This window comes from Crocodylus siamensis, chromosome 4 (genome assembly GCF_052110815.1).
Source record: "Crocodylus siamensis isolate JL-2025a chromosome 4, ASM5211081v1, whole genome shotgun sequence".
Classification (NCBI taxonomy): domain Eukaryota; kingdom Metazoa; phylum Chordata; order Crocodylia; family Crocodylidae; genus Crocodylus; species Crocodylus siamensis.
The window spans coordinates 67,778,632-67,791,700 of NC_143398.1; the positions used below are offsets into that span (position 1 = coordinate 67,778,632).

Consider the following 13,069-nt stretch of genomic DNA (forward strand, 5'->3'; position numbering starts at 1 on the left):
GGAAGTCATTACTAAATTTTCTTCGGTCTAGATTAGCTTTGAAAAAGGAACTGGAAATAAGGAACTATGAATAAGGAACAAACTTCAGCATCGTCAGGGGGAAGGGGTGAGGAGTAGGGGAGTGGGCTCTGTGCTTTGCTTTGCTGCAACAACTACAGCTTCCTACATGTGGCAGCCGGGACCCAAGCACTGCTGGGTGGGGCAGGGGCGGGGGCAGTGAGGGGCCTGTGGATTGGGAGTGAGGGGCACCTGGGAGTGAGAAGCCATGCTAAGGAAATGAGGTTTCCGTCCGGTAATCACAGCCCAAACTCAGCTTTTTATTTGGTACAACGTACACAGGACCCAGGGCTCTTGGTTGGCAGGCTGGCACGCAAAAACCGAGCTTGGGGTTCAGTAGCACCCTGCCTGTACTTCTTTGGGAGAGTCCCCTGGCGGTAGGTGACTGGGGGTAACCGGAGATCGGTTTTGCCTGGTAATCCCACCCCAAACTCAGTTTTCTATTCAGCGCAACGGACACAGCACACAGGCCTGAGGGGCTGGCAGTGGACAAGCAAAAACCACGCTTCAGATCCGCGCCGGCCCTGCCTTCCTCGGGAGAGTCCGCGGTGGGGGAGGTGTGTGGGTCCGGGTGACGGGAAGCGGATTTTGCTCCATAATCCCTGCTGTCTCAGCTCCTGCTTCAGGTCAGCCTGCCGGCAGTGTGACGAGGCACCACACTTCCATGAGTAAAGCTATTTGTGATGAAATCTTCCCTCCTCAGCCCGCGCCCTCCGGTGCTCGCAGTCGCATCCTCGCGCTGTGTGAAGCGAACCGAGAAGCAGGCGCCGGCTGCAGCCCCCGGGCTCAGTGGGACCCAAAACTAGGCCGGGGAGGCCTTAGCAAGACACTCACGCCTCGGGGCTGAGCAGGGGCTTGGCCCCAAAACAGCCCGCCACATCCGATCCTGGGCAATCACTGGCAACTGCAGACGGTTCTAGAGACCAACCCCAGAGCCCACGCGGGCACCGACCGTTAAACGCGTCATCAGACCCTCCCCACGAGAACGCCACTCTCCAGGCCCCCCCCGCTTACCCTGCTCCAACCTCCACAGTAGCCTCGGGGTGTCCCAGCCCTTTCCGCAAGGACCCGCTCGTTTGCCCCGCAATGGCAGGAGGCGGGGGTAGTGCGTCATCACGCCGCCCGGAAGTGAGGGCTCCCGCTGACGCCCCGGCCCCCCCGAGCTGCGCGTGGCTCTGCTGGCGCGGAGCGGGGGGCTGAGCGCGGGCGGGACCCTCGGCGGAGCAATATGTTCAAGAGAATGGCTGAGTTCGGGCCTGACTCCGGCGGCAGAGTAAAGGTGCCGGGGGGCGGGTCTCGCTGCTCCCGCAGGCAGGAGCCGGCGGGCCGGGCCTTCCCAGCTTGAAGACGAGCCGAAAACTCAGGGCTCCTCGCATTCAGGGCTGTGCCCCAGGCGGGTCTCCCTGAGCAGGGAGCCCCGCGCTTTTCCCGCTCAGACCAACCCCTAGGTCCGTTAGTGGAGGCAGTCCTGGCTTTACTGCCATGTGCCCCGCGATTCCCCAGCGCAGTCTGCGAGAGGAGAGAGAGGTGGCCGGGGTGCCGGATCGCGCCCCTCGAGCCCCAGCAGAGCACACCCTGGTTATTCATGCTGCAGCGCTACAGGCCACGTGGGTTTTGCCCAGTGAAGCAGATGAGCCATGCAGAACACAGCCTCCCAGCACTGCTTATCTGCCACACTTGGTGACACCTGTTTCCAGCCCAAGGTGTAGCTCTTGCATGAGGCTGATCAGGATCAGCTGCAAACCTGAACAGAATACAGGCAGTCCTTGGACTTGCAACACAATTGGTTCCTGAAAACCATGTCTTAAGTCAAAACATTATAACTCAGAACCAATTTTCCCATAGGAACAATGTTATAAATGAGGGATTGGTTCCTGAACCAAGGCCCAATTCCTTATTTTCACCAAAAACACCCCAGAATTTTGTACTCAATCAATCATGCATTAATGTAGCTATGTTACTCATCTCTTTATATTGTAAATAGAAATCATATTGATTTGGAAGGACTTCTTTGAGGTGACTTTGCTGGACTTTTTGAAGGGTTCTTGGCTAGAGTCTTCTCAGGAGTCTTGGCTGCAGGTTTTTCTGGAGTTTTTTCTGATTTCTTAAAGTGTCTAAGGAAGTTTGGACAGATGTTCTCCAGGGAGATGGGTGACGCAGCAAACTTGTTCACTGATATGGCATCGCATCAGATCAAGCGTCGTAAAGTCAAAACTGACATGAGAAAGTCGAAACAGTTTCACTTTATAAATGTCATAAGTGCCGTTCATTGGCTTCTGGTTTGGGTGTGGACAGGCCCATGTTCTAGAGAAACACTTTATACCAGGGTAACTGTAATGCCTGTACCTGGAGTCTGGGCCAGCAGACTGCAAAGTGGGATGTGAAAGGCAAACATTTCTCATCTTTTTTTAACAAGTACCATTAGCTGGTCTACAAAATTCTAATTTATTTGCCTCAAAGTTTTAATGGCTGTAAGTTAAATAATATCTATTTTAAAATTGGAACCCGTGCAAATGTTTAGAATTGTTTCAATGGAACTAAGAACAGCAGTTGTTAAATTTTGGGGCTTCTCAACACCACTTGTTTTTGTCTTTGGTTATGTGAACTCTGATCTTGTTTTATCTTTAAGGGTGTTACTATTGTGAAACCTATAGTATATGGAAATGTTGCGCGATACTTTGGAAAGAAAAGAGAGGAAGATGGTCATACTCATCAGTGGACAGTTTACGTGAAGCCTTACAGAAATGAGGTAGAAAAAATATTGAAATAGTGAGACTTGATTTATGCTATTTGCCTTAAATTGTGACTTGCTTTTGTTAAACTACAAACACTTAGTCGTACTGAATTTTAAGCACACTGAGATGCACTGACGTGTAAGTTAAGCACCTCCATGTTTGCAAGGTGCAGGCCTTACATGAGTAAATATAATAAATGTTATCAAATGTCAACAGAGAGAGGTTCTCAAATTATGATTGTGTAAGAGGAGAATGTGGACAGAATTCTAACAGCTTCATTTTAGTGCTACCTAATAGAGATGCCCACCTAGAAAATATCCTAAGATTAGACCTTATGAATACTTGCCCTTCTGAAAGCCACTTCTGAAATAAGTGAACACCTGATGGCCCATCTTGCAGCTTCTGAAGGAGCTGCAGAAATTGCCTGGAGGTACAGGAGTAGCTATACACACCTGCTGGCTCTGGGAAACAATAGAAACCTTGTTTCACTCTGTAGAAGCGGTTTAACTTTGGTAAGAAAGGGTTCTGTTGTAGGAAAAGAGCTGTGGATGTAAATGTATCCAAGGTTTTGTTTGTTTTACCCAAGCTCTAAGAAATAACCTGGGATTAAGGAAGATAATGGTAGAAGTTTGTTTGCTAAGAAAATATGTAGACTACAGTAAAAAGGAACTAGAACATCCTTAGAGAATTATAAGAACAGGGTTCACCAACTGGTGGCCCACAAGCAATTAATGTAAGACCTGCGGGTGCCGGCAGGTGTAGAGGATCTCAGATGGGCCACCCCTGCAGTGTATGGCCTGTGCATTGTGTGATCTTTGGTTGCATTGAAATTGCAGAGCCCTCTTCTAACAAAAAAAAATTGTCTGGGGTCTTCATAAGGGAAAACGTTGGAAGATTCAATGTGGGGGTTTGGCCCCATTAGGCTACTCGTCTCCATGTTGTGATGTAGGAGCAACATTGAGGAAAAGGGGTCTTCCCAGTGTGCTATGTAAACAGTTGAAAATCATTGACTGCATTTTCCATTTTAGGATATGTCTGCTTATGTGAAGAAAATTCAATTCAAGTTACATGAAAGCTATGGGAATCCTTTAAGAGGTAAGTTTTTTGCCCTCTGTTTACTTAGGATGTTTCCATTAGTTATGTGGAATCTAAGTCCAGGTCTGCACTACAAAATTTTGCCAGCATAACTATTTCAGCTAGGGGTATTTATGATAGCTGTGTTCACACCAAGGGGTTTGCTATGTTAATAGAAAAGAGTTCTTTCAGCTCTATTTATTTAGCTGGGGGAGGTGGTATAACAATTATGGTAGGAAAAAAACCCTCTGTCAGTTTACAATACATCTTCACTAGTTGATTTTCGTGGTATACTTACTGTGAGAGCCCAAAGTCAGTTGTATTCATGATATTGTTTTTCCATTGCAGTTGTTACCAAACCGCCATATGAAATTACTGAAACAGGTTGGGGGGAATTTGAAATCATCATTAAGATATTTTTTATTGATCCCAATGAAAGGCCTGTAAGTATGAGTGTGTGTGTGTGTATATACATATATATTTGGCTTTTCTTAAACTTTATTTTTCTTTTTTCTTGCTTGATTTATATTTATAATACTTCTGGTGTAGGGGACAGCTGATCAAAAAACTTATATTTGTTATGAAATCTCTATAGCTTCACTCTTTTATTGCTATCCTTGACTTTCAACACATCTTGGAGTTACCATGTGCTAAATGTAGCTGGAAAAAGAGCAACCCAAGAATGTCATACTAGATCAAACCATTGATCCATCTAGCTCAGTTGTCTCTGACAGTGGTAATCTTCTGTGTGACATTTTAGGATTACAGTATTTATAGACTAATATCTAAATTTCATAACCATTTGACTGCTTTGGGGGGTTGCTGCATGGATTAATTTTTAGATCACTATTAAATGATCTGTTTGGGCAATTTGTTCACATTGGTGCACCACAATCACTATTGGATGACAGTGGTAGTAATGGATCCTATAGGGAGAGCATATGAAAAGGATGCATCTAGAGCAGCAATTCTTAACTGTGGTGCTGCTCCACTCTGGGTGCCTTAAGACTTAAGACCATTTTAAGAGTTCCATGGAGTGCCATGCAGCGTTAGAACTGTTGTGTGCAGACACGATTCATGGGATAAACCCAGAGGTTTCAAATAGGAATCCATAACATTAAAAACATTCTGATCAATTCCAGTCTCTTTGAATTCCTTGCAACGGAAGAATTGCTCTATTTTTCCATAGTCAAAGAAGTGTGAAAGCTTTGAGGGGGACCTTGAGTATAATAAGGTTGTGAACCACTGATCTAGAGTGATCTATCCCCTGCTATACTTTCTGTGGCATCTACCATGATTAGTTTAGGGATGCATTCCTGACCATTCAGGTACATCTCTGACGGGTTACAGGTAGTTTAAAAAAAAACTTTTTTTGCGAATAGAATGTGGTAAAGATGCTTACTTGTTGAAATATGTTTTAAAATTGATATGCATTTTGGACAAAAGGCCAGGACTGAATGATCTCAGTTTGATCATTCTTTGACCAGACAACTCTTAACGTAGCTTCAGGTTAGAGAGACCTTCTAGAATCAAGCCTAGTTCATTGTTATTGTAGGCTGCCAATGCAAATAACTACAGCCTTAAATTTATCAAATAGTGAGAAAACTAGTTACGTTTTGCCCACACTACTCCTACTGGAAGGCTGTTCCAGAATCTTACTCTTTTAATGGTTAGAAATTGTCTTTGAATTTGTAGCCCAGACTTATTTATAGCCAATTTTCTGCCAAATTGTTCTTATACCAGCACTGTTTCAAGAAGGGTTACAATAGCTTCGCACTTTTTTTTGAAGGATGTTTAAAGAAAGGAACGCTTTAGTGTGGTCAAAGATATAATTGTGAGCAATAGCGTCAGCTTACTTTAATCAGGGGTGTTAAAAGTCTTGTTATGTTGACCCAAATGCTGCCAAACTGGCCACATGCACAGAGCCCAGGATTCGTGCCGCACATAGCAGTGCTTTAGGATCTACACTACTGGTGGCACCTGTTACTGGACCCTTGCTCCATATGGCAGCTGTCCCAGCCCATATCGGCAGATGCCAAAGCAACAAGAATGGGCATCACATGCAGCAACTCCTTAGAAAGGTCACCCCCACTCCCCTCTTACCATGAGAGGGGATGATCTAGTTGATTGCCAGCTGAGAAGCAGAATTATGTAGGTTTGAGAGGAAGGAATAGGAAAGAAGGGGAAGGGGAAAAGAAAAAGATGAAAAAAGAAAAACTGTACGGTATCCCTTATGACATAACAGGCATGTTTACACTGCACTGGTAGTATGCTCCAGCCAGGATGTTCTTCGTCATGCCCTGTCTACTTGGCTCAGTCTGATTGGGGAAAACACAAAAACGTGCCCATGAGGTGGTTGCCAAGACCTCTATCTTTAGTGTGCTAAAGAGAAGCTACTGTGGACAGCCACACATTTCCAGGTTTGGAGCATGCTGTTGAAAGAGGGTGAGCAGGACATGGTCAGGACTGTTCTAATCAGATCACATGATGTGGGTAGAAAGCACCAGTATTCTGTTTTATTATTCAAAGCTTGTGGAGTATGCAGCAGGGATACACAACTCAAAACAGCTTGAGAACTACTGATCTAACCCTTTAGGAAGCTGATCCTATTAGGAAGCATTTTTGTTGCAGGGGTCATGTTCTGCATGAGCTATATGGTCTTTCTGGTCCTTTATCTGTTTGACTAATTTTTAAAAGGAGGTAGCAATTAGAACAGCATTAAGTGTGTTGTTTTACTTTTTAGGGCACTTTGCCTGTTGAGTGAGATTTGATCTCGGGGTAACTTAGTTCAGTAGATTAACTGAATTCAGTATTTAGTGGCTTACTCTGGTTAAAGTTCAAAGTAGGATTAATGTTGTATTCTCATAACTTTAAAAAAATCTACACACTTATGCAACAAGAAGAGCTAGTGACAATTAATTCCATTGTTGATGATAACCTTTGATTGATTTTTCTTGAACTGCTCTTAAGTCTGTTAAAGTTAATAAATTTTCTTTGTGCAGGTAACTTTGTATCATTTGCTGAAGCTATTTCAGTCTGATACCAATGCAATACTGGGGAAGAAGACTGTGGTTTCTGAATTTTATGATGAAATGGTAAGAAAAAAATCACCTTTACATTTTTTTTTAAATTTTGTTTTAGAGTAAGACTAAGAGGTGTCTCTTTCTTCCTTAGATATTTCAAGATCCTACTGCTATGATGCAGCAGCTGTTGACAACTTCTCGTCAGCTGACCCTAGGAGCTTATAAACATGAGACTGAGTGTAAGTGCCAGATAACAATTCCAAGATTACGTATGTGATTTTTTTTCAGAACTTTTATAATTCTTGTTTTTAACATTCCTTAAGAATGCACACAGTAAATTTATCTTGGTCTACTGCTCCTAAGTGGAATTCTATATAGAGATCTATGTGTATCTTTTGAGAAGGGTCCTTGTACACTTGTAGTCCAGTCTATTAACGTGTAGGTATATTGTATGTATTTTAAGTTCTTTAGGGTTTTGGATTGGGGGGGCGGTGTTTAATTGTTTACTTCTAACAAATTTACTCTGAAGATTTATGCAAATATGTATCCCTGGTGTTACTTAATTGGAGTCGAGGAATACATAAAGGATTAATTTGGCTCAACTGATGTGAGAGATTAACTGTTTATCTTAAACAGATAACTTTGTTTTACCTTACACAGCAATAACACTTTAAAACATGGAAATCCATGAGACAGAGCCTTTGTATGAATTGCTTTCCCATCTTGCAGTTCTTTGTTTTCTTTGTAACAACCCTGAAATGAAGGAAATCAAAATGAAGATACTTTTTAATGAGTTTGAATGGTAGTGTCCTGTCTCTTAGATTTTAAATCCTCTCTCTTTTTATTTTCTTCACTTGGGGTCAGTAACTTATGGCCTGTGGGCCAGCTTTGACCTGTGGATCCAGGTGGCTTTGCCTACACTTGTGACCACGTCTATGTCAGGACAGAGCAGCTAGAAGATGTACCAGAGCCAGGCAGCTTCCAGCTGTGCTTGCATCCCCACACCTCTTCTCTCTGTCCAGAAGGCATGGAAAAGTGCCTGACCCCTGTGCAGGTGTAGACAAAGCCCTGCTGCTGACATACCAAAAAAGACACCCTCCCTGGCCTATCATGATGCTATTTTTCTATTTTGCAGTTTTTAATTTAGTTGGATCGTTGTTTTTTCTTTGTTTTTTTTTTTTAAATACGCAACATTTAAGTAAATTATGGAGTTGAGATGGCTATATACTTCTGGTAGACATAGGTATAAATTACTACAATTTTATAGAGGTTTTGCTATGATCAGGGGTATCAAAGATCTGGCCTACAGGGTCTCATTGTGCTCACCCACAAATATACCCATGAAACTAAATACCAAGTAGAAGTTCCTTTGGAGTATGGACTCTTAATTTTAATGTTAACACAAATGGATACATTGGTGGGAGTAGCATGCTTGTACAGTGGTACAGAATGCATGTTATCTGTACATATTTCTGTTGCCGCTACCAGCATAAAAAGAGGAAGAGTGGGGGACGTTTGTGTTTTTCTTACAATCTTGCACATAAGCGGAAAAGATGAGTCAAGCCCCTTCATCAGGTTTCAGTAGGATACTTGTAAAGTCTGCTTCTGTGCCACAGGGCTCCAAAATATGTACAATAATTACTGTGAACAGGGATTGCTTACACCCAAAGAATATAAGTGTTGAAGCATCAGCCTTCAGTACCTCCAGAGTTTCCACTTTCTTATCGGTATCACCTTGATTTATTTAGCTGTATCTCCATATATTGTTTTTACTCTGAAAAGGTATTCGTGAAATACAGTTCTTTAAAACTGGCAGAGCAAATCTGTTCAGTGTACAAGTCAAATTATTTTGGCATCTACCCCTGTGAACTTGAAATGGGATCTGAGAATTCTGTGCTTATACCCAGTCTTCCAGGCGAGAATTGGCTTTGTTACCTTTGTGAATTTTTAAATATTCTGTGTAATATCAGTTTTACAGTATACTACGAGAATTTTCCTTTGTCACCATCCCAGTTGCAGATCTTGAAGTTAAAACCAGAGAAAAGCTGGAAGCTGCCAAAAAGAAAACCAGTTTTGAAATAGCTGAGCTTAAAGAGAGATTAAAAGCAAGCCGTGAAACTATCAACTGTTTGAAGAACGAAATTAGGAAACTTGAAGAAGATGATCAGTCTAAAGATATCTAACAAGCATCAACTTGATAAAGACATTACACTGAAATTTAAGGAACTTTGATTCTGGAATCACATTAACACTTTCTCTCCCTCTTTTGTGGAGGGAACTACATACAGTTTCATTAATGAATTTCATTTGAAAAATGTGGGATTTAGCTTTATACATGAGCAAATAAAATTACACTTTTTTAGCTTAAAATGCTGTGGATATTTTGCAATATTTTAAAGCAAGTTTCTGAGATGAAACTTTTAAAAAAATGTTTAAATTCAGTATGGTAACTTTATAGTAAGACTTGATAGCTTATTGTGGTTTTTTTTCTTTTTACAGTAACATTAAATTATCAAACTGGAGTGGTTTTTTTTCCATATATGATTGAAGACACATACTTAGATATACAAACAGCGTGTTTACTTTTAAGGAATTTAAAATCGTTTTGCCCTATTGTTGGCCTCACAAGAGTAGCATCTTTTGACTCAAAAACAGCAGTTAGAATCTTTGGTATGCATGTGGCTTAAGTATGTCAGTCATAGATTCTAGCACTTCTTTGTTTGGTATTGCTATAGGGAAAAGGCGGACCCTAAAGACTCAGGAAGATGACATTCTTTGAACTAGCTTTTCTATTTTACAAATGGCACAGCAGTCCCACATCTACTTCTTATTTAGAGATATGAGGTTTTTCTGTACATTTATAAGTCAGTTTGCTGTAATTTGTGTTTTGCAGGTGTTAAACACAATAAAATCATGAAGAAGTAGAACTGGACGGGACCTCTAGAGGTCAACTAGTTCAGCCCCCTGCTTCAGGCAAGATCATCCCTATCCAAACCATCCCAGACAACTATAATCTAAGCTCTACATAATACTACTGTCATCCCTGACAACACAGACCTAACACCCTAACTGGTCACAGATCAAGCAGGGGAATTGCAGCAGCTGATGTTCTGCTTCTATGAAATATCAATATATGCTCAAGAGATCCCAGATAGAGGGCCATCCCCCTGCTACAGAAGAAGGAAAAAAACCCAAGTCTCTACCAATCTGACCGTGGGGTAAAATTCCTTCCTGACCCCAAATATGGTGATCAGTTTGACCCTGATAGAAGGGACAAGACCCTTTAGCCAGAACCTCTGGCTTTGGTCCAGCAGGAGCATTGACACACCTCAGTTAAAGTCTACAACCTTGGCTATAGCCAATACCCAATACCTCTGGGCAAGGCTTAAAAACACGCTGACATAGCAGAAAAGGTGGGGGTGGAGGTAGCAACCAGCAAAGCCCAGAAGCATAGGAGATGTCATAGTAGAACATAAGCATTGCTGGGCCTAGATCATCCCTGACCAGCGGCTGTGCAGCCTCTTCTTGAATACCTGGCCATGTGCTACTTGGATTGGGGGAAATGAGGTGGGGAGGCCAGGCAGGGATGGCCTCAAGTTCACTGCACAAGGATGGCAAAGTGCAGTGTCCCAAAGCAGAGCGATAGGTGCTTGCTGCCTGGTACATTGCAGCAGTGGGCCTAGAGCAGGGGCATTGAGGCAGTAAATGGTAGTAAAATAGCTGCCTCCACAGCTGCATAATCTTGTTGGCAGCCTGATAGTAGCCAGATGGCATCTCTGCCCTGGATCTTGGCAGACCTGTTACGCCTCTGGCATCATGGAGTGCTGATGCAAAGTGACGAGGTGAGTATCAACAGTATTGAAGATCGGCAAGGTCGGAACTTGTTGAGTCTGTCTTTGCACAATGCAAGCCAGAGGAAGGCATGAACGCAGTCCCCCACTACCACAAATTATGCAGTTGAATTTTTTGCATTTGGGAAAATAGCAGTGGTCAGCACACCTAGAATACAAGGGATGAGCCTCACCCTGAGAGAACCTTTTTTTTTTTCAATTTTATTTCAAAGGCCAAATCAGTTCCAAATTCTATTGGGCAAAGTCCAAGTAGTCAAGTTCCAAATTTTGACTGAGCAGAGAGATCAGTCATTCAAGTTTGTGTGTGTGGCTCTACCACCAGGCAAGTATCCTCCCACCCAAACCCACCAGTCTCAGGCTTTGGATGCTCCCCAGATCCATGGCATCCTACGTACAAGCAACAAGGATGGATGCCCTGGGGGTTCAAATGCTTCTTAGGCTCACTCCTAGCCAGAAGGCTGAGGAGTAAGCTAGGGGGGAAACGAAAATTCAATCCCCCATTGGCACAAAACTACAGTCAAGGTTTCCACATTTGGGGAGATGTTTACTGATGTGTGCTTTTTGAGCTGGATTGCCATGAGAACTTGGAATTTGGTTCACCAAAAATGATTGCTAATGAATAATGCTGTCCTGGATTCATCACAGAGGATGATGTGCCAGCAGAAGATACCTCTGGAATGCAGGAATGTTGTAAACAGTTTCAAGGGTGCATGAATGGGGTATACAAAAAGTGGTCATTCCTCAAGGACACGATCCTTGAAGCACAAAAGAAAACCATTCCCATGAAGAGGAAAGGTAGCAGAAGGGCTGGCAAGCCCTCCTGGCTCAATAGGGACATCACGGTCCTCTTGAAAAAGAAAAGAGGCATACACACAGTGGAAGCTAGGGACAGTCCTCAAGGAAAACTATGCAACAGTGATCCGCACTTGTAGGGAAATGATTAGGAAAGCTAAGGTGGCGACTGACTTTAAGTTAGCTGAGGGAATCAAGGACAATAAGAAGTCCTTTAGGTATGTAGGGAGCAGAAGGGAAACTAATACAAATGTGAGCCCTCAAGACAACTGGTAACAGACACTCAGGAAAAAACTGAACTCCTGAATGCCCACTTTGCTTTAATATTTCACTGGACCAAGGGGAAAGACAAGCAAGATAAGGATCACAGGGGGTATGGTGGGAATGATAGCCTTCCCACTGTGGATTCTGAGCTGGTACAAAACCAACTAGCAAAGCTAGACATTTATAAGTCAGCAGGACCAGGTGGACTTCACCCAAGCTGGCTGAGGTTATTCTGGAACCCCTGGGAAAACTCTTTCAGAAACTGTTGCACACAGGGGAGATCCCTGAGGGTTGGAAGAGGGCCAACATTGTGCCCGTCTTCAAGAACGGGAAGAGGGAGGACCTGGACAACTATAGGCCAATCAGCCTAACCTCCATCCCAGGGAAGATCCTGGAAAAACTCATTAAAGAATTTATGTGTGATATGCTCGTCGAGGGTAAGATTCTGAACAACAGCCAGCATAGCTTTGTCACAGGTAGGTCTTGTTTTACCAATCTCATCTCTTTCTATGAACAAGTCTCTCGCCACCTGGATATAGAAGAGAAGGTTGACGTTATAAACCTAGGCTTCCAAAAGTCTTTTGATCTAGTATCCCATGATATCCTTGTGGAAAAATAGGAAGATTGTGGGTTTAACTGCCCAACAGTTCAGTGGTTGCATGGTAGGACCCAGACAGTTTTCATGAACAGATCTGTGTTGTCCTGGTGAGAAGTGGCCAGTGGTGTCCCTCAGGGGTTCATGCTTAGACCAGTAGTTTTCAACATCTTTATCAATGATTGGATGTGGGGGTGAAAAGCTCGCTGGCCATGTTTGCAGATGACACCAAGTTATGAAGCAGTGTGGTCATGTCAGAAGATAGGTTGCAGATATAGGTGGACCTGATCAGACTGGAGAGTTGGGCAGACTAGAACCAGATGAAGTTCAACACTCAGAAGTGTAAGGTGCTCCATCTGGGGGCAAACAATCCACAACATACCTATAGGCTTGGTGGCAACAATTTGACTTGCACCGTGGCCAAAGGGAACCTAGGAGTAGGATCAACCATCTCATGAACATGAGCCGGCAGTGCGATGCTGTGGCCAACAGGGCAGACAATACACTGGCATGCATTAACTGTTGCATCTCATGCAAAACTAAGGAAGTAATACTCCTACTGTACTTGGCACTGGTGAGACCACAGTTGGAGTACTGCGTCCAGTTCTGGGCGCTACACTGCAACAAGGATGTGGAAAATCTTGAGAGAGTCCAGAGAAGAGTCACCTGTATGATCAG

The 13,069-nt window shown here is 43.3% G+C and overlaps 1 protein-coding gene and 1 long non-coding RNA gene across 2 annotated transcripts; one reads left to right on the forward strand and one right to left on the reverse strand.

The window, feature by feature from the left end:
- Nucleotides 1-296: 296 nt before the first annotated feature.
- On the reverse strand, nucleotides 297-1,170 carry LOC149865828 (uncharacterized). Its single transcript, XR_016441788.1, has 2 exons — nucleotides 1,072-1,170; nucleotides 297-973 (listed from the first exon to the last, which is right to left on the reverse strand). It is a non-coding gene; the product is annotated as an uncharacterized LOC149865828 (long non-coding RNA).
- A 34-nt stretch (nucleotides 1,171-1,204) lies between these two features.
- Nucleotides 1,205-9,411, forward strand: YEATS4 (YEATS domain containing 4). The gene is made up of 7 exons (XM_090042510.1): nucleotides 1,205-1,336; nucleotides 2,687-2,806; nucleotides 3,821-3,887; nucleotides 4,215-4,309; nucleotides 6,869-6,961; nucleotides 7,041-7,128; nucleotides 8,903-9,411. The coding sequence occupies exons 1-7, from the start codon at nucleotides 1,286-1,288 to the stop codon at nucleotides 9,070-9,072; spliced, it is 684 nt and encodes a 227-aa protein (XP_089898636.1). The 5' UTR covers nucleotides 1,205-1,285; the 3' UTR covers nucleotides 9,073-9,411.
- Nucleotides 9,412-13,069: the final 3,658 nt, after the last annotated feature.

Bases quoted from the DNA above. Each gene is read 5' to 3' on its own strand.
- YEATS4 (XM_090042510.1), top strand. From the start codon at position 1,286: ATGTTCAAGAGAATGGCTGAGTTCGGGCCTGACTCCGGCGGCAGAGTA. The intron at 6,962-7,040 runs GTAAGAAAAAAA...TTTCTTCCTTAG, and splicing joins CTGAATTTTATGATGAAATG to ATATTTCAAGATCCTACTGC. The intron at 7,129-8,902 runs GTAAGTGCCAGA...TCACCATCCCAG, and splicing joins TTATAAACATGAGACTGAGT to TTGCAGATCTTGAAGTTAAA.